We start from the raw sequence: 22628 nt of genomic DNA on the forward strand, positions 1-22628 counted from the left end.
CAGAGAGATTATGAAATTTCAGTTAGATAGATACCATGCCGCTAAATAATGTAAACGAAAGTACGGAGAATATACAAATAAATCACGTCACCAGAAAAATGCGCATAGATATCAATATATATCAATTAGATGTTATTAGATAAGGATACTCTGTATTATATTATATCATAATTATCTGGCACGTTATAATGAATTTTAATAGGCTATTGATGATATAATTTATGGATATTCAAAATTCTGTTATCTTGATAACATAGATTAGGATTCTCATTCTTTTTGGTTTCTATTTGCCAACTTTCTACTAAAGAATAAGACTAAAAATAAGATAAGCAATACATATATTAAATTGTGACGTTTAAATCATCAAAAGGATGGATCCTTTGTCATCTCTTTTGTGATTTACGAGCTTCTTATGGTATTTTTTCCAAAATCTTTGTTTCTCTGAATTTCTCTGAATAATTTAGATTCTCTGAATAATTTTCACGAACACTGTTGAAGTCGACAGATCGAAGATTTCATTGTAGGAATTAACATTTATTTGACAAGTTAACGTAAGATTTAATTTAATTGCGTAAAAGTAAAAAGTGTGACTTGACTATGTTTGTTCTCTATTTTTTCTAAAGATCGTTTCGATAAATAAAATGCATGGTGCGAATGAAATATTTTGCGGCGCATGAATAAATTGGATTAAAAAACAGTCGTTTCAATGCGATAGGTCAGGTCAGACCCGAATGTAACACCATTGTTAAATATATTCTGCACAATATGAGGAAATACTCTGATTGTGTGGATGTAGAAAAATTAGCGATTTTACTGTTAATTATACAAATGGCGATAACATTCGCGCTGCTTTTATAAAAAAATTTCAGATCAAAATTGAAAGATTAGCTTTCGAAAAGATAATTTGTTTTAAAGATATCTTTACATATATTAACAAAGATATTTGAGATAAAAGTAATAAGATTATTTTTTTTAAATTATTATTTATGATTACATTTTTACGATAAATAATATTCCTTGCGCTATGCTTAATAATTATTTTTTTTAATTATATAGTATTAATTTAACTATCTATAATGTCTATATGTCTATCTATAATGTCTAACTATGTATAATGAATAGTATTTATTTACTTATTTTACTATGATATTAAATAAGAAAAAGCAAAATTTAAATCTAAATTAAGGGATTTACTTTCTAGAAGATAATGTTTTTCTATGCACTTATAGACTTATTTATTAAAGAAAAGAATAAAATTTTATTATTTTATATATAATTATTTTCTATATGAATATATTTTTAAATAATATTTATTAATTATTTTTTAAATTATTTGATATTATCTTCTTATTATCTACAATGTTATGTTATTTATTTTTAAAAGAGACAAATAGACAGTTCGTATAGAATAAACAACTAAATAAAGCTGAGCAAACGAGCAAACGTACCAAGTATCGTTTAAATAATAAAAATAAGAATATTTATTGAGCATCATAAGGAGCACAGGATACAAAAACACAAAATAAAATTTAAATTTGAACGTTTCGACTACAGTGTTGCTCAGCAAAATGACGGCAAATAAATGAGTATACGACAATATGTAAAAAAATAAAATCGCGTGAAGATAGGTAAATTATACATACACACACACATATATATATATAGGTAAATAAGAGCATAGTGACTTAATTTATCATAAAAATGACATAAAGTAAAAGTAAAAAGATCTAAATTTGTCAAAGTTATAGAAACCAAAGTTATAGAAACCACATGTTACATCTAGTTAAAAATTTTTTAAACGCAAAGTAAAGACGGTATGGCATAATACGTTAAAACAAAAAATCAAATATACAACATCAAATAAAATAAAATATATATACGTTACATTTTTCATTTTGATGTAGTCCATAATATCTTGATAGAGTAGAAAAAAAAATCACCAAAAATCAATAACGAAATTATTTATCATTTATACGTTAGTCAAAACAATGCGATCTCAAACGTGGTCCAAAATTATAAAATCGTCAGAAAACAAAAAACTTTATTTTTTATTCATTTTTATTTTTTCTTTTATTTATTTTTTTTTTTAAGACAAGCCTGGGCTCTGTTAAACAAAATATTAAAAACAGTAAAATCTGTCTTAGAATCTCACAAAACAATTATGTATAAAAAAGAAAATTATATTTCAAAACTTACACAATAATTTACTTGGATGTACAAGAAAAAATATAAAGAAATTTTTTAGTTTTCACATAATGTGATCCGTCAAATGATAACTGAACCGTCAAACTAGTCCACCTCAAAACTCATACATTAGATAGAAAGTACATCCAGCCCTAGAATATATATATATATATATATATCGAAGAACAGAAGAGAGTATGCCGATATGTCTATTTTCTAGAAATATCTTTAAGTAGATGAAAATAAGTCTCATTTAGTAATTCTGTACCTATATTAGAATTAATGCCCTCCTTCTGCTCCATGATGCCTTCCTTCTGTTCCTTGATGATAACGTGCTCTTAATCGTCACGTGATTCTATTTTATATTGTCGAGTATAAACGAGTATTATATGCCGTCATTTTTGAGAAGAAAGGTAGCCCTGTGTAACTGAAACAAGTTCAAGTTTAAATTTTAATTTGTATTTCTAGCCTGTGCTCCTTGCTATGCTCAATGCAAGATATTTTTATTTTTATTATTTAAACGATACCTGATATGTTTGCTCGTTTGTCGGCCTTACTTATTCCTTGTTTGATCATTTACTTTATCGATATACGAGGTTCTAACTGGAGATGACATTATTGTCCATCTTTCAGATTCGTATAAACACGCGAACAAAGACATGCTCTAATTTGTATATACAAATGAAGATAAATAACACGAAAACTCGCAGTTAATGAGTATATAATTTAATGGCCAACTCGCGTGATAAATCAGCCTTTTAATCAAACAATTGATAGCAATTAAATTAGATTAGCGACCAGACTTCCGACGGTCCGGGAATAATTTATCGAGCGTAGCAGCACCAATTACGTGTCTCTCATTAGTCAAACTCCAATTCGAGCGTCTCTTGATCGCAACTGTCTCTTGATTGGCCGTCGGCGTTATTCACCCCGCACCTTTCTCATCTCCATTCCCGCGTTCGTAAAGCTGGATACACAATGGAAAACACAGGCAATGGAAACAGGGAAATAACACAGGTAACAAATTTCAACCTATGGGAAACTGTGCATCGATGGAAAACACAGACGATAAGAACAAGAAACAAAATTTTCGACGCATTGGATTTCTGTTTCCTTATTGCCTGTTCCTGACCAGTGACAGTGATTCGCTTTGTTTAACATTTACCTGCAAACTTTTATATTATATTATTGTAAAAAATTTATATCACTAAATTCTGACTGGACAATTCTGGTTGCTATCGCCGTCATTGTGAATTGAACGACAATCTCTTATTCTCTGTTCCCTATTCCCTGTTCCTCTTGCCTGTGTTTTTCATTGTGTATCTAGCTTAAAGCCTGAGACACAATGAAGAGATATTTCTGATTGATCAAAATCTGTTGCCTGTTCTCTATTCCTGTTTTTCATTATGCACCCAGTTTAAAAGTACTCACGCTTTATCGGAGAGCGCTCGGGTTTTTCTCGAGCGAAAGAGAGAGGAGAAAGACAATGATTTCTCAAGTAGTAATATTTATTACACGAATGTTCCGATATTCACAAATGCATAATTTCATGTGATCCCCATATATAATATTATTTGATATATATAATATTACTTGACATATATAATATTATTTGACGATAGTTGATGTACGCTGCTAAATAATTTGCCTACTTTTATTTATGTCATAAATAATTTTTCTTAACTTATATATCTTATTTGATATTTTTAATCGTCTGAAATTTTATCGCGGAAAAGTAAGCTTCCATTTAAGTAAATTGCGATGGTGTTGTTAAAGCTATAGATAATATCATGATATCGTAATAATATACGATAATGAATTATGCTTTTTGTATTTATGTGATTATAAAACGATATTATGTAAGACGATAAAACTGACAAAGCAATTCTATAAGAATTACTTTTAACATCGCTGTAATATGCGAAGCTGATATTTCATTTCGCGAAAACTCACAAATTATTGAGCTATAAATATTTGGCTCTCTTCTCAATAGTGAGTTTTCTGATACATTAAACAAATAGTTTTGCTCAATAAAGCGAAAAAAATCCAGATTCATATCTCACTTTTTTTTTCGTCTTAGATAAATTCCGACGTTCATCAATGTGAAATTTTAAGAAATTTATGCATATTATATTTTATTATATTTGATTATATTTTTAGAAAGATTTCTGTAATGAATTCTATTAAAGAGTTCTATATAATTTTACTATACAATTCTATATAATATAAAAGCAAAAAAATTATTTAAAAATAAATCAAGATTAATTATCAGTATAATAATCGACCGCAGGCCAATAAAATCAAGTCAATCGGAGTTTTGATTTAATAAATATTTGTATAATTTAGAATATATTAAAGCATTTTCCAAAGAAGAAGGTATTGGCGGTGGTGTATGATTAACAAATTAAAATTTAATTAAACAAATAAATATCGCCCGAGCGGTACTTAGAAAGATATGAAGTGCTGGTCGTAACATATATTTACACATTTTTGAGTTTATGCATGATAAAATTAATCTACAAAAATGTTAGACTTGTGATTTTTTTGATTACGATGTATCAAAAGTAATCTATTTATAATACATATTTTATGACAAAATTGCGAATTATATTTAAATATCTCAATGTGATCTCTATTGATACATCATATTTATTAAAATAGAGATGTTTCTCATTATCATGTTTCTCATTTCTATAATTATATAATTATTTATGACATTTTAACAAACGGAATACAAATGTATTGTTCGCTGTCTTTAATTAACGTTCGAAATATGATATTATCAAATACCTCGTATTACAAAGAACATGTATGCAACATGACATGCCGTATTGCATATAAAGTATGTCCTCTAGAAATTATACGGACGGATTATATATATATTTTTAGAAATTATATAAAAGTGCTCTTTAAATATTAATATTATGCTATAAAAACGTTAAAAATAATTTCGTACGTATTTGATACATTTTAAGAATAATATTTAATTAAATTTACATTACATCAAAGTGCCAAAAAAAAATTATATTTGAATTTTTTTTCTATTAAATTGCTTTTGGTAATTGATTGTCAGTCAGACATTTAAAAATTATTAATTAATTATTATTTATTCAACTTTGAAATTTAGAATAATTTTTAATTAAAAAATTAATTTTTTTATTTTATTACAGTGCGATAATAACATTTATTTATTATTTATATTTTCGAAAATCTCAAGATTTATATAGAATGAACGCATTTATTTTCTCTCTTTCTCTCGTTCCCCCCTTCTCTGGAGTTTTTTTTTATAAGTTTCTAACTTTTTTCTAACCTTTGATGCAGTATTGCGAATCTGCAGCGACGATGGGAGGGACTAAGAGCATAAGATATTGATTCGTCAACTTTCTGAAGGATTATCTTCCTAATTTCTGTAGGCTGACCATTGCTTTTTCTATTGTCCATGTGTTGACGCCCATTTCCCTACATATATGTCGATTTTCGAAATGAGAGTTACTCTAGTCTGAAGAGTTACTCTCTCGGTAGTCTATCGTTTCGTTCTAGTGTTCAGTGGTAGTGGAAATTTATTATTTGAAAAACCAAGTGAATCAATTTATTGAATCAATTAAATCCAAAGAAATCGTTCCCTCTGTGTATAATCCATTTGAGAGGTGAGTCATAAATTATGTCTGATGTTAGAGTAATTTCAATTTTTGCGCTGCATAAGCTTTCGATTCCAAACGAATGCACTACAAACAACTACAAACGATTCTAAAAAAGCGGATTTGAAATATCTTAATGTCGAGTGCATGTCATTTTTTTAAATTTGATATTTTTTAATGGATGGAACTACAAACGAAGTACTAACTGTTTTCATAAGAATGTTAATTTTTTAAAAGTCGAATACAAAGGTTCACAAAGATTAACAACGCGCCGTACAAATTGTTATAAAATACGCATCGACACGTGGATTCTTATCTTATCTGCTGTCTCATTTTGAGAAAAAAAAACGAAACCGCGTCTCGCGTCTCGTTTCGTAATCTATCAGTTTCGATTTCTCGAATTAGTTTCTCGTAAGTTTAGAAATCCGATTTACTTGCCTCTTCGTATCGCGCTTCTCGTTAATTAGACAAAAAGGAAGAGAAATATTAGAATTAAGAAAGAAAGAAAGAGAAAAGTAGAATAAGAAATTTGCATGCGCGTGTCGTGTGTGAATATTTTTAATATCTTTCAAGGTAGATCTGTGAACTGTAAATTTACGTGTATATTTGTTTTTTCCTATGAAATAAAGATAAGCACTCGCGAGAGCCAGGACATATCCGGTCGTCCAAGCAGCAGAGGAAGAATAGGAAGAAGGAAGCAAAGACCTCAAGGCAGAGCACTACGGAAGAAATCAATATGAATCGCATAACAGGAAATAAGAAAACAGGAAAAGCAAGCAGGTCTTTAGCATCTTCACAAGCGTGGAATTCGCCATCTTATCTATACAACTATTCTATGTGTACCAACGATGACCTGACATATCGGAGCTACAGAACAGAAATAACTTATATGACGGATATTGAGATAGCAATGGCGATAAGAACATACCTGTTATTACCTTCCTTGATGTTTCTCTGTGGCTATCCAGTTCCTTCGGTCAAGTATAATGTGGCCGTGATAAATAATATATCGTACCCAATAAGAGGTGATAGTTCGCCCGACAGTTCCGATCAAGAACAGGAAGCACAATCTCCCCGGTACAAAACTGAGAAGAGCTCTGAGAACAGCAATAACAGAAGCAGGAAGAAGAAAGTTTCAAGTAGCCAGGATAGCGTTCCCAGGAAGAAGAGTCATCAAAACGACGGAATACCGAGGAATTGCGTGAGATGCAGTAGGATATACTTTGTCGATCTTCACGGTCAATTTCTTAAGGAAGAGGATTGCATCTACCATAACGGTAAGCTCCGAGAATTTAAGAACGTCTGGCACTGGACGTGCTGCCAACAGCCAGAACACTCGACCGGCTGTACCAAGTGGACGTGTCACGTGTGGTTCGGGTTATATCCTGGCGTAAACGAACTGCGGGACTTCGTCACGACCTATCCACCTTCTGTACTGTATAATCAAGAGTTTGACTTTAGTATATATGCCTTGGATTGTGAAATGTGCTACACAATCCAGGGTATGGAACTCGTCAGGGTGTCCATTACAAATATGTGGGGCCAGATCGTGTACGATACGCTGGTGCAGACAAACTCACCGGTGCTGGACTACAACACGAGATACAGCGGCATCACGGAGCAGCATATGGAGCGCGTCACCAAGACTCTTTGGCAGGTGCGGGAGGATCTGCTCAGATTTATCTCATCCCAGACTATTCTCGTTGGCCACAGCCTCGGGAACGATCTCAGAGCGCTGAAGATAATTCACTCGAACGTCGTCGATGTCAGCTTCACGTTCCCGCATTCTAGGGGTTATCCGTACCGAATGGCCCTCAAGACCCTGGCAAAAAATATACTCAAGCGAAACATTCAAGAGGGGACACACAACTCGATCGAGGACGCTCGGGCCGCTATGGACATGATATTGATGAAGGTTCACTTGATGGATATTGATTCAAGAAGAAACTAGCATCGTCATTTCGATGAAGAACCGCTTAAGAAAGAAACGTATGCGACAAGGATCTGTAACGAGACAATTGCGACGTGACGACAAGCACAAGTATTAAAAACATCCGTATTAAAGACGAAGGAAGGCTTCTTTTTAGTGTTCCATTTCCAAGAGTGAAATCTGTGATATTATATATACAGCATACCACGTTCCTCACGTGCGTCCGTGTTTCTAATGTGAGAGATGCGATTTTATAATCACGCACACGCACACAATACACAACACAAACGCAATTTCCAGCGCGAAAATACTCGACAATCATCGCGAGAATTTTTCAATGAATTCAAAACGGTCGATCATTTTACGGAAGATGTCAATCTCTATTCTATTTTGTTTCTCAAAAATTCTTACATTTCTTTGTATTTTTCTTGCTCTATCTTTCTTATTGTCTATTATTCTTACGTCTTATTAAACTTTTACTTGCCTGCTATACCAATCTGAAATTTAACTTATCTAACTTTAAAATTTTATCCTGTGAGCTCGTCGCAGTTTTCTATTTAAATAACCAATCGATTATTGACTGAGTTCTTCATATATTAAATTACAATTAATTTGATACCTTACATTCGAATCTTAATTAAAATTTTTGATATGATGATGATTTGAGATAATCTGAACATCATCTTTCTTCAATGTACATTTTTTGCTCATCTGACTTATCTTGCTTCAAAATTTTATCTTGCGAACTTGTCAATTTTCTCTTTAAATAACGATCGGTTATTGAATTCTTCATATATTCAATTACAATTATATTTGATTTTTACATTCGATTCTTAATTAAAATTTCTGATATAATGCTAATTTGAGATAGTCTGAATATCACCTTTCTCCGATGTGCATTTTTTTATACACGTTTATCGTATGTGTTTTGTGTTGTGTATATTTCATGATCATAGCGTTTTATACTTTATACATATTGTAATATATTGTTATTGAATCACAATTTTATACTTGTAAGAATATGTGTACTCGTGAAAATCTACGTATATGACACGAATACGTATTTCGTTATTCAGTTATTACATTGTATCACCTCACCTATCTCATCATGCATATTCTATTTCCTGCCATTATACGTATTTCATTCGACCGTCTTTTTTTTTTTTTCTTTCGCGAGGAGGACGAACGGCGTCATTTGTACTGGCTGAGATAAGTGCCTCTTGTTTGGCCCCCACCGATTATTCTCATTTCAAATTTCTCTCGAAACGACACCGTGGATGTTCCTTGAACCGAGGTCACGACGTCGGATGATTATTCGATACGTGATTAACGTGGCTCGTCTACGTAGCGAATGAAAGATACTCACTCACTGGATTTCATAGTGCTCAAGCTTATCCTTCGAATAAAATTGTCTTAGTCGCATCGATACGCGTTAAAATTCAAATATTTCTAAAAAAAATTAAATTTTTTTCTAAATTCCAATTCGACTTTTTTAAATTCCTGAAAAAAATTCTAGCAAATCTATTTCGTTTTTTACGAGGATGACATTTCGTGGCACGCGAGCTCTTGAGCATATCCGCGCGGTCGATGGATCTCGACCGAATTGCGCTCTTTTAAAAATAGCATGCAGAAGGACAGGTGAAGTTTATGCGCCGAGTTAATATTCCGGACGTTATCGGACTACAAGGTTTTCTCTTTATACGTGCTACCAAGTGCGAATCGTTCCGGCAGACAAAGTTCGCGAGCCACGTATATGTTATTACGCATATCGGTCACGTGCGTGGTACACGCGCGTGGCTTTTGGGTTTTTTTTTTTTTTATCAATTTCCGACGAGAACACGGTGAATCGTCGTAACGATTGGCGCGACACATTGACAAATAAAATACTCTCATAAGAGAGACTGCCGGCGCTTTTCTCCGATAATCACCATGCACCATCGTCCGTAATCATCCCGTCTAAGTTAATCATCATAATCATGATAATCAACAACAGAATTGTCTATTGCGAAAATAATATGTAAATGTAAATATCGCGCTTGAGTAACGTGGCGGATTTTATAATGACGTAGTATTACCTTGTACAATATATATTTATAAAATATATATATATATATATATATATTTTTCTATCCTCGCGTATCGTAAGTTTACATATAAGAAGAATTAGCGATGAGTAAAATTACGCTTTCATTATTTGAATTTCATAAGAGAATGGAACATGAAACGAATTTCGCGGATCTTTAAGATTAAACGCCGCGGAAAAACGCGGGATTAATTTTATTCATTGCTAGCGATGTTGAAGTTTGACGGACAATTGAAAACATGGTTGAATGGCGAAAAGCAAAGAAGTATGAAGGCGAGGGCGCGTCAAATTTATTATGATCTCAGTACATATCTCTCGTACAGAATCATCTTATACACCTCGTAATATAGCGCGCGCGTTACGATTTTACCAGTTCTGATGTAGCCCAGTAAACTAACGTTTAACCCTGGAAGTCACGCAAGATTGTCAACTTGGTGAGGGGCGCCCGTTGGACACTCAACGTGATATCGCGAGAAAAAGTCTAATGTCACATGTCTAAATCTCACATGTCAGCCAATTAATTTTTTCCAGTGATATGCGCAAGCCTTAAGATAAACTAATCTTAAGACTTCAGCAAAACAACGAAAATATCCCGCAATATATTAACCGCATGAATATCCAACGGACATTCCCCCTTTTAGGGTTAAAGACATTGTCATATTGTTTATTTTTTAGCATAAATATATATTATATTAGCAATTAACCCTGTGTATTTTTATTTTGAAATATCTTTTTCCTGCCCCCCCCCCTCCCCCGATACATCTTTACATCTTATAATCTCTTAATGTTAAGACAAACATCATCTAAATCAGAAATCAGCAAACTTTTCATATAAAGAATTAGATGTTATAAATATTTTAAGTATTTTTTTCAAGCCAAAATTGAAACTTCATAATTTTCACATGTCACGAGATATAATTTTTTTTAAATCTCTTTTTTAACTATTGAATTTGGCTAAGTACTAAGGTAAGACAAAGTTCAAATATTATAAATTAGCGTTATTTTCACAATTGCTTTGTTAATCATTGTAATAAAAAATTTTTTTAATTATTCTAAAGATTTTATTAGTATAATTTGATTCAAATGTAATTTAAGATATGTAAAGAATAAAATGTTATTACGATTTAATTTCTGATTAATCGGGGTTTACTTCCATTTCTACTAATATAAATTCATTTTGATTTCGATTAATTAAATTCACTTTTTATGTTTATATAATTAGAATTAGAAGAAGATAAATCGAAGAAATCAAAGTAAATTTATGTTAATGGAAATGTGAGTTAATAAAATCTGTCTTAATACTCGTGCTATATATTTTTATCTTAGCTGGGCTATAAATATAAGAAATCGCATTTGCAAATAATGGTTTAAATGCTGTTTAAATGATTGGAAGATCATGGCTCCATTTTGTCTTAAAATGCTGTCCTTTGTTGGAGAACTTCAACAAATGGAATTTCGAAAAAGTGAGATCGACCAATCAACTGTCGGGGATAAAGATTACCTGCTCGTTGGCTCGAAATTTTGGGACGGCTAAGTTTTTCCATACAGACTTAGGAATAGAAAAAGCGGAAAATCTAAAATTCTAGGTTAGAAAGGGATTTTGGTATGCGAAGAGGAAGGGAGAACTAGTCATACTGTTTGGTGTCGAAGAGTCACGTCTTTGTGACGCAAGCAAGAAAGCCTTACGGGGAAGAGGAGGAGGGGGGGGGGAGACTGTGAAGGCCCTATTCTTCTTAGATCCATCCCATCCTAATCATGATTTTATCCTATAAACAGCATTGCGCCTTATTTAGAAGTGCATTACGAAATGAAGTCTGTCCATTCTAAAATAATGACAGTTCCTCAGTCTGGATGATGATTATAATTTGATGATGACGCTGTTAATTTATTTTGTTTGTCATTTTTCCTCAAGCAAAAAAAAAAGTGGAAAAAAAGGGGAAGTAAGAAATGTGTCAGACTGTTGAGTGTGCTTTTTTTACCGATGCCGAATAATTTACGTTATTTAATGAGCGAAAGGATTGATTATATTAAATGACAACGAGACGTAGGAGACATATAATTGCGAAAAGGCAAGTATTTTGGTGGCTTCTGTTCAAACATTGTTATGTGTAACCCGTATGCAAAGCTATTGTCGGTTCCTTCGTCGGACGAACTTCACAATACAATGACATGCACTTCCGCTCGAAGAAGCGCGTCGTCGCCACGGGTAAAGTTTAGTCGCATATTTTTCGTGCATATTTCGTCATGTCGAAAGCGTTCGTCGATAATGATTCACACTGCCGCTGATAATGATTCACACTGTCGCGATCGGATCTGCAATGTGCTCATCTATAAACACATCGGCGATTATACCGTTGACGTGGCTGTAATTTCCGTAGCTGTAATTTCTGACTTTTCGTACCATCAATTCTTCTGTTCAAATTGATCAAATTGGTTCAGACAATGGAGATCGATTTTTATTAACGTTGCGTTCGAGCCAGGTGATCTTCGAAATATCGAATGGCTTCGACGGGCTTGGTAAAATTACAAAAAAACCGCAACGTTAATTAAAATTGAAGGCCGCATCTCTAATTTTTCGCTCTCTATCTAAATTTACATAATTAAAAACAAAAATATTTATATGTTTATATACGCATGTTTATACGCGCCTATTATTTTAGAGCATTAAAATTAATGTTTATTATAGTTACAGAATTATGAATAATATTCATGAGTTCTATCTGCTTTTTTACGTCATATTGAATCTGATAACGCCGTTCCTCGGCACGGCATTCAACGAGTTAACATCTTTCAAAAAACGAAAATTAATCAAACAGAAAAAACTTATTATTAATTTATATATTCTTTAGAAAAAAAAAAAGACAACGATAAATATTCTCGTCGAAGGAATGACAGCTCCAGAGGTTTTTGATAAACGGATAAGATTTAAATCTCGTCGGATTAGCATTTCCTTCTTTTCCGTGTTCTCATTACGCACACGATAGATATAAAGGCAGATTTTGCTGCGTTCCTTGTAATATTGAAGTAATATAATAATATGAAACTGATCACATTAAAAAAAGAAAATGCATCTAACATTTATTACGCGCCGAACCTAACCGTGATGTAATGCATACATAAAGGAGATTATGTCACAATTAGGTTCTGTACTACGTAATAAAGAAAATGTTAGGAACAGAAATGAATATTAAATTTTATTAAAATTTTTACTTCGAATTTTTGAAAATTTAGTACTTAGTAGATATCGCACCATTCGGGTTTACCTGAATGAAAAAAATGAAACATCCCACCTTTCCTTTTCCGTCTGTCTCGTCGTTCAGTGATGATGCTATTAACTCATGGAATAAAAGAGAGCAGGTAGCTTCAATTGCAATCCCTCACTTGTTTTTCTTTTTCTATACGGAAAAGATACGAAAAAAATATATAACGTGCATGTAGCATACATCTGCGATGGCTTCTTTCAACGGCATTACAGTCCTGGGGGAGGGTCTTCTTTCCCGTATAGAAAAAGAAAACAGGTAAAGGACGGATTGGAAGGGAGGGAGGAGGGTTGCGCTGAATAGAGAGAAATGGGGAAAGAGGAAAGAGATTGTAATGCTAACTAAGAGATTGTAATGCCGTGTATGTATATACACGCGTACGTGTATATCCGTATGTGTGAATCTCTTACTTTGTGTTACCAACTTTGTGTTACAACACAAATAACGTGTCATAGATGTGTACGTTATATCGATCTTACACATACATTTATTTATATGTAAGATCGTATATGTGAAACAAATATGATAAAAGACGATTCCGCATGCTTAAGTTTTTATCTCCTAAACTGAGACTTTATATCCTACTTCTTCATCTTTCTCTAAGAGACACCTTATTCTTCTCCGTATGTGATTTTATCTTTATTGTTTACTGAATGTAAAAACAAAGATAAAACAAAGGTAAAATGCAGGCACGTCGAGTGATGTTTATTGTACAGCTTTATATAACGTTAAGGAGGAGAAAAGAGATTAGGCGAAGAGAGAAATGGAGGAAGAGGGAAGAAGGGAACCGTTATTAAACAGCAATGAAATGAAATATGTCGTTGTTATAACGATGCTGCGATGTGTATTGACATTCCAATCGCTTTCGTATATGCTTAGATTCGATTATTTTGTGTTTCGAATTTTTTAGTCCTTGAAGCACTCAAATCAGAAGGTCGACGATCGCATTCCATCAATCGAATTGGTGTTTATGAGATTAGATTAAGTCATTCCGTTCTTCATCCGTTTTATTTCTAAATTATTTAACGGAATTATAATGTGAATGTGAATCGGAGATCGCGATTTTCATTGCTGGAGATTATTAACTTGTCTTTCACGTGTTATCTCCGCTCAATTTTAAAGATGATATTTTTTTAAACAATTAAAATCTAGAATTGAAATTTCTTTTTACATCACCGCTCGTTATGATTGAAATGATGAGATAAATTGTTCAACAATTGTTCGTTTGTCTAAACGAGTTCTACGTCTTACCGTGGATAGTACAATTTTTTTAGAAAAATTTTTTCTTCAAAAAGCAATACGAAAATTTGTTCATTCATATTGCGTATTATGTATGTGTAGAAGTGTATGTATGAGTGTATGTATGTATATCTATGTATGTTTAGACGTGCATATGTGTGAACGTTTTCGTCGGAGTTTGCTCGTCGAAATATATCTGATTTCGAATACTTAGTTTAGTTTTTTAATGAATTTCGTAGTCGAAATTCATTAAAAAATTTTAATACATTAAACAAGCTCGTATAATGCACAACAAATGATGAAGTAGAGAAGAAAACGAACAAAAAAATTATGTTTAGCAACGAAAATATAATCCATTTAAAAAAATTTTGATTACAATGATTGAATATAATATTTTTGTACTGTAATCAAAAATTTTTTAAGTGGATTACATTTTTGTTTCTAAACATCACCTTTCACATTTAAGATTACATTTTCGCTGCTAATCATCACTTTTTATTATTGCTTGTTTTCTTCTCTACTTCATTATTTGCTATGGAATTTATTTATGACGGATAATATGTTTTTTGCATCATTCTCGGTGTTAGATAGGTCTTGTATTTCAATTCTTGTTAACAAGTTAAAAAAATGCAAACTCTATTTACTTACAATTAATAATCAGGTAATTATATATAAAATGCATGTTACACACAATCGCATATCTAAGAGATAACGAACGTATTTGTATTTTCATACTAAGTATTTTTGAAGGAAATTCTTGAACATTTAAGAAAAAAAGACTTAATTAACGATACGCTTTCTGCACATGTCCGAAGTCAATTAAGGGAAATCTCAATGATATACAAATAAATTAGAATTTTGATCCTTTGAAGAAATAAAATAGATATATAATGCAATTTTTATAATCCAATTAAAATTAGTTTATCGATATTTGCATTTTGAAAATAAAATCGTACTTGGTGATATGAAGTTGCACGAATGATTTGTTTAATATATATGATAACTATCTCTTGCAGAGAGAGAGAGAGAGAGAAAGTTATGCACTTTCTCTTGAACAAATGCTTAAAAGAAAGCAAAAAAAAAATAACGCGACTTCACATCTAGAGAAACAAGTTAGAAAACTAAATTTTAAGAGTTTATAAGATTTCTCTAAAGATATATTTATAAGAAAGAGGTCATGTAAAAAGAGATCAATATTCATAGTCCACATTCTTATATTTAAAATCGTCTTCAATATGCAGCCATCTTATTTATTGAAATGTAATTGTAAGATCTTAAATATAAGAACTGACTATAATACCGCCGCAAATATTATTATATCTAATATTTTTAATATTATTATATTAATATTCTTAATATTAGTTCCTAATATTTTCCATCGTGTATGTGTATAAATGTCGATAAATGAAAGCATTTTAAACGCGAGAAACTTTTATCTAAAAACTTTCGTCGTAGAAAGTGTCGTAGAAACATTTTAAATCGAGAAATTTTTCTTTAAAAAGCTTTTACAAGCTCTTAATATACATTTGATTAATGATAAATTGCACATAATAATTAATAATTTATATATTTTGAGAACTGCTTTATTTATACGGTTTTAATGTCACTTTTGTTTTATATATATATATATATATATATATATATATATATATATAATTATATTATAGAATAAAAAAATCAGAGCTTTTGAATATTTTGAAAAATTTTTCGAGATTTTGACACAGTTTAAAAAAAATAAAAAATACGCTTTGATTACAGATATCTTACTTATTGACTCACTATCGTGCGTATTTCCATTTTTGAAAGTCGAGGGAAGAGGAAGAATTTGTGATCAGGGATTCGTCGAGTTAAATTTATCTTTCACGGTCATACTTTTATTAACGGTTCCTATATAAACGACCTTCGGGTCATTAAACTTGGTTAAATTTATTTCTAAAGTGAACGATCGGTCACGAATAAAATGTACGATATGTTAGAATATATATACATTAGCATCTCATAGTGTAAGTATCATCTTCTCTTCCGTTAATTGAATACTTTGCATGGAGACATGAGAAATTTCACAACGGTCCTGTTAAGATCGACGATTTCTGTGACATCCATATTTTATTATTAGAAACGCTGGGTTCTCTTCTTGATTATACAATTACTATGAAAGAAAAAATGCGGTAATATTTACTGATTTATCGTTCTGTTTATTTTCTTGTTATTAATAACTGACAATTTCTTAATTGATACGTTCCAACTTTTGAAATGAATAAAATCAAAGATTCAAAAGTTGCGAGATAAAATGAAAAAAATAAACGGATGTAGATTTGATGACAGCAATTTGGAAAGGTCATCAGTAATGTCTAAATAAATAATAAAAATAAACTAATAACATAATTAATAATTATAATATAATATTTTAATTAATAATTTATAATAATGATAATAAATTATCTCGAATTATTCTTCTCTTCTTTTTCTTTATTTATAATATGATTTATATTATAAATAAAGAATTATGCATAATTACATTTAATTCAATCCACGTACACATTTATTGCAGAGTAAAGTTTATTTTTTAATTACTATCCATTTCTATACTTATATATGTATGTGTAATTATTGCGCTAATGATAATGCCGTTTTTAGTTTCTGTTATTATATCTCGATTACATTACGTTTTAAAATGCGAGATAATGCGTCATAATGCCATATTGACGCAATCGCGCATACGCATGCATAACATATTATTCGCAGTTTATATGATTTATTTGTGTTTTATATTGATTTTTATATTGATGATTAACGACAGCGAATTAATGAGCGATGAATATAAATATATTCAAAAAAAGAAAAGTACACATACATCCCCCCCCCACACACACACACAAGCGTTATTTTTAATGAAATTAAAAATTCTCGTTAATAAATATCTGTATATATACATATATATATATATATATATATATATACACACATGTGTGTGTGTGTGTGTGTGTGTGTGTGTGTGTGCGCGCGCGCGTGTGTGTGCGCGCGCGCGCGCGTGTGTGTGTGTGTGTACAAGTATTTGTTAATGAGGGTTTTTAATTTTGTTAAAAATAATGCGAGGCTTGTTTATCATAGAACCGTTGAAAAATCAAGGCATGAGTTACATAAGGTATTACATGCCACGTGTGCAGCAAAATCGACCGTCGACATCGCGTGCGTTCTTTTAACGACACTCGCAAACCTCTTGCGTTTATTGCATAATAATCGATGGTACACGCGCTTCACGTCAGTGTTTGTTGAGCGTTTGTTTGTTAACGACGGTTACTATTAGCGTACGCTAATACATGAGGTGAAATGTAGGCACTGAAGCGGTAGCGTAATATTCGTTTTTTTAAATTCGCACAAGTGTGAGTTTGAGTAGACGTAACTAATTTCCCATTGAATATCCATTTTTGCTTATCGTTCAATTATGTTTTCGAGGTCTATGTAAAAATTTTATTTACGCTATTTTTCAATTTATTACTGTTGCGCTGTTTTTTATCTTGTTGACTCATAGGATGACATTTAGAACTTGATATATCTGAAAAATATTTTACAGAATATTTTATTTTTAAAATTTACGAACAAAAATTATGATAAATGTGTAGCATGCACGAGATAGAGTGTCTCTTTGAAAAATATTGAACAGTTTGGAGTTTTATGAATAATATCAGCAGCATAAATATCTTTTTTAAAGCTTTTAAATCTAGTCAAATCTAATCAAAAAACATTGAACAATATTTATTACAATTTATATTTTCTTGCAAAGCAATTTTTAATATTTCGTAACTCCAATCATTCGGAATCAGACATATGTTTATTAGACGTTTCGACTTGTTTTCATGTGCTAAAGTTTCTATATTTTTGACACTAAATTCAGAGACATCTTGTATAATTATTTGTTGCAGTTTCTTAGAATCTCAACGATTTCTGTTTCTTTTTATTCGTTTAAATTCGTTTAAATAGCAAGAGTATTTCGTTGAAAAAAAGAAAAACTTGAATGATCAATTTCGATTCAATAATAAGAAAATAGGAATTAGAATTTTTATATTATATTTGGCAATTAAAATATTTGTTTTTTTGTTTCTTCATTTATAAATTAATCAACATGTCATTCAGTTTACATGACAAATTATGACAATACGTAATATGTATGCATAATATGTATAATACAAAATCAAGCTGTGAAAGTCGTGTGTAATGATGGAATAATATTCTTTTGGAATAATTTTTTTTTAAATATTTTTCTAGTAGAACAATACGTTTTCTCTTTCTCTCTCTCTCTCTCTCTCTCTCTCTCTCTCTCTCTCTCTCTCTTTCTTTGTTTCCGTTTCCAACATTTATGGCTTCTGTACACAAAACGCGGTAACGTTTACAGAGAAAGTCAACACAATAGTCCATTAATTTATCACTTTTATATTATTTTCCATAAAAGCAAAAGAACGCTATCACTGCCAATTTTCGCCATGCAGCAAGCATTACTGCGTCCTATATGTGCGGGAGAAGGAGAGGGGGGGGTATTATTTTTTAGCGATTTCTATTTTGAGAAAATATTGCAGTATCCTTTTCGTGAAAAAGAAGAGAAGGACTTAACGAACATAGATTTATATTTATACGATGTAAAACTTTCTCTTCGCGTTCGTGCGATTCTTGACCTTGAACTTGATAACGATTCTTTAACTCGTGATTCAGAAGCTACTTTAGACGCGATATTTTGAATCCGGATTTTGATTTTAATAAATTAAACTTGAAATTTTAATTTCAGAGAAATTATTTTAATTAAAAGAAATTCCGCATTTTTTATTTTTAATTAATTAGATTTAAGATTAAACACGCGACAGGCGTGACGATAAACAGAAAACGGACTAATCAGCGGTTGTAATTGACTTGTCACATCTTGATTTCAATAGCTTCGGTTGTAATTTAAATGAAGGCTAAGTTTCTATGTATAATCAATTTCTACCGTTAAATTCGGCGTCATTACTAATGAACATGATGTATTTAAGTACAGAAAGGTTTTGCTGGAATATCTAAAATAAATAACAAATATATAAATAATAAATACACAATAAATACATAACAGATAAATAACAAATTTGGCCAGATATAGATATGAATTAAAGTTATTTAATAATTCATATTTATATATATCTAGCCAAATATGTTATTTATCTGTTATATATTTCTGTTATGTATCCTGGCCCAAATAAGAAAGGAGGGTGTGCGTCACAGGCGAGGCTCGAGCCCACGACCTTAGACTGAAATGTTTAAATTAATTCCTAGAATAGAATAAAAAATTTTTACAATATTATCATTATGCTTAAGCGTTCTTAACATCATTATTTTGATGATCCAACAAAATTATTTTTAGATATGTACATAATTGTTGCATTTCATATAAAGTATTTGTATTTGATTTTATGTTTTTTTTTTAATTATTTTGAATTATATAATTTTGTATTTGACTTTATATTTATTTTGTATTTAAATCTTATATTAAAATTTTTTATGTTGAAAAACTCTCTCTTGTGTGCATAAGCGAATTTCGTCATGTCTCTGAATTTTGATAGTTGAACGAGACATATTTTACGAGACATATTTAGGCGAACACTTTGCGAATGTTAGGTTTAAATATCAATCGTTTACATAACACATTTGTGTATTCTAGAGTAGATCCATCGCGAAGGATCTCGAGGGAAAAAATGTAAATGGGTATGTAGCGCGGGATTCATTGCGTTTAGAAAGTGTGCCGTGAGAGGATGATAATCTAGACGTCCGATGCGCGTCGAGATAATCAGCATCAGATAATCAGCATTGCAAGTGAATTTGCAAGTGCAAAATAAATCGCATTGTTCCTCATGCCTAGCCTCCTTTCTCGTGTCGATTCGCTCGCAATTGCCAGTAAATCAATTAATGCGTACATAATTGCGCTCATGTTATTGTTTATAAAAAAAATCGTTAACTTTTGATAGTCGTCAGTTTGTTAAAAATTATTGTTTTAAAAAAAATCCAAATAATAAAACATCATTTAATATTAAATTGACATCAAAATTGGATTAAAATCTAAATCTAAGATCTAAAAATTAAGCTATTTATTTTTTAACATTTATTTTAACTTTTTTCATTTCAATTTTTTTTATTTTCAATTATAGACAATTGACCTGTGAAGTCACACTTATTTATCGCTTTAATCAATTTTTTATACTGTGTGGTCAAAATGATAATCTTCATATCAATATATTAGGTATGTTAAACATGTTAAATATATTTTCAATATGTTATAATTTTTATTTTTCGACCATACTATGTGTCATGTAAAAGTAGTTATAAGATTAATGATTTACCAAAATCTCAATTTGGTAGGAAATAAAAATATATTTTAAATAATAAAACGTTTTTATATTTATATTTTTAAATACATTTTTTATTGTATTACATTTTATCTAAAAGTTAGTATTTTCTAATTTTTTTTTTTTAAATTGATCGCTTAAAATATTGTAAGATTATGAAGTTCATATTCATTCTTTATTTTTATAATAAAAAATTTAATAATACGCTAAATGTATCTTCAAATGCGCATTTAGCATATACTAAATTACCTATATTACAGAAATAAATTTATGCATTTATTGATAAAAATGAGGTATGAATAGGGTCTATAAGATTTAGTGCAAAATTCTATAAAGTTGCAATGTGTTTTATGTTACGCTTTGAGGAAGTATTTCTGAAAAAAAAGAAAAGAATCATAGTCTTTTAAAATCTTATTAAATACTATTTTAGTAAGCAAAACAACAAGGCGAAAGAAATCAAAAGCAGCCGATCTTTTATTCTATATAAATTTGTTGTCCAATGGATTTGACAAATTTCTTCATAAATGACAGTGCAACTTTAACTGAAAAGAGACCAGAGAATACGAGACAATATTATGGTTGTGAATATAAATATCCGTAAAATATGTGAAAGGGTATTTAGATTTATTTTTCTTTAAAATATATAGCTATTTACATGGTACATATTTTGGACATAAATGTCATTAATATTGATATTATCTACATAATGATTTTGAAAATTGGCGTTTATAATGAGAGCTTGACTTTCTTATGATGTCTTTCTAATGATGTCAAAAGATTGATGTCAATTTTTTAAAGATGATAAAGATTGTGGGTGGCTGAAAAATAAAAATTGCTTTTAGCCCATAACTGTCATGAATAGTTAATGATCCATGAATGAAACTTCAATTTTCTTATTCATATTCAAAGAACCTGAACGTTTTTTGACTTACCGTGAAAAAAATCATTTAAGATCACACAAATAGCTATGAATTTCAAAAACTATTTGTGTAAATATATTGATCTCCAGGGAGCATGTCAACATAAATGTAAGTAAGTAACAAATTCGAATAATTTTATGCATAATAGAGTTTGAATGCTTTGAAGAAACCACTCGTATTAAACTTACAATTAGAAACCAATGAAACGGTTGTAAAGAGAATCTCAAAAATAATACGAAAAATACCAAGAAAATATGTTTTATATGGCATAAAATGGCTTAATAAAGAAAATATCTTTTGTAACGTGAGAAATTGCTTTCACGCTAACAATACATCCAGAGGAGTGTAAAACTCAAGTATACGAAGAATACCGTTCACCACTAAAATTCGATCAACGGCCTATCTGAAGCAGGTCACCTTAACGGGAAATCTTGGAAAATCTCAAAGAATACCATCGGTATGTTTCTGCCTAAACTTTAGATGCTTTAGGTAGGCTACCGCATCAAACTTCCTCGCTGGGCCCGACTTTGACATTGGATCTTTTGTCGTGGGAAGAGAGGGGGGGGGGAAGTAACGCGATGGAAGATGCGTCCCTCTTCTTCATACGTGTCCTTCTACATGCCTTCATTGAACTCCGATGGAAAATATCTGACCAGTACTATTAATTAGCAGAATGTTGGCTAGATATTAATCAATGTTGATTATATATTGATTGATAATTTGCCAATATGTGCTGTTTTGGTAAAGAATAAAGATAACCATGTTTAAAAGCGGAATTTAGTTTCAAACAAACGGTTGTTAACACGAACGCGTGTTATTCTGAAATTTTTCATGATTTCTCGTTACATATTTCTTCGATTTGTCGCATATCCGACAATTGTGTCGCACGTTTCTGGGGCAATTAATCTCGGGCGGTACATCAATGGTGGATCCATCAGCACGTTTTCGTTGTGCTACGAAAATGCGACGAAGGCGAAAATGAATTATCGATGACGAACGACACGTCCGC

At 31.0% G+C, this 22628-nt stretch overlaps 1 protein-coding gene and 1 long non-coding RNA gene across 8 annotated transcripts in view; one reads left to right on the plus strand and one right to left on the minus strand.

Moving 5' to 3' along the window:
* The window catches only part of mRNA-cap (RNA guanylyltransferase and 5'-phosphatase mRNA capping enzyme), a 44085-nt gene that overhangs the window by 14184 nt on the left and 7273 nt on the right, over positions 1-22628 (plus strand). For 4 of the 6 annotated variants that reach the window (XM_011645187.3, XM_011645186.3, XM_011645185.2 and 1 more), the window contains exon 4: positions 6452-10538. The exons of the other annotated variants lie outside the window; for them this stretch is intronic. In XM_011645187.3, the coding sequence (XP_011643489.2) occupies positions 6452-7773 (1322 nt within the window). In that variant the 3' untranslated portion in view covers positions 7774-10538. Of the gene's footprint in view, positions 1-6451; positions 10539-22628 lie in introns of those variants that run through there. 6 annotated transcript variants of the gene reach the window in all.
* Positions 553-4503, minus strand: LOC148937078 (uncharacterized). 2 transcript variants are annotated; one of them, XR_016138741.1, is made up of 4 exons: positions 2712-4503; positions 2453-2611; positions 2197-2336; positions 553-2104 (listed from the first exon to the last, which is right to left on the minus strand). It is a non-coding gene; the product is annotated as an uncharacterized LOC148937078 (long non-coding RNA). The 2 variants fall into 2 exon arrangements; XR_016138740.1 differs by lacking the exon at positions 553-2104 and having other exon boundaries at positions 2161-2336; positions 2712-4497.

The sequence above is a fragment of the Pogonomyrmex barbatus genome, unplaced genomic scaffold (genome assembly GCF_055798465.1).
Source record: "Pogonomyrmex barbatus isolate J1 unplaced genomic scaffold, ASM5579846v1 scaffold17, whole genome shotgun sequence".
In the NCBI taxonomy this organism is placed as follows: Eukaryota; Metazoa; Arthropoda; class Insecta; order Hymenoptera; family Formicidae; genus Pogonomyrmex; species Pogonomyrmex barbatus.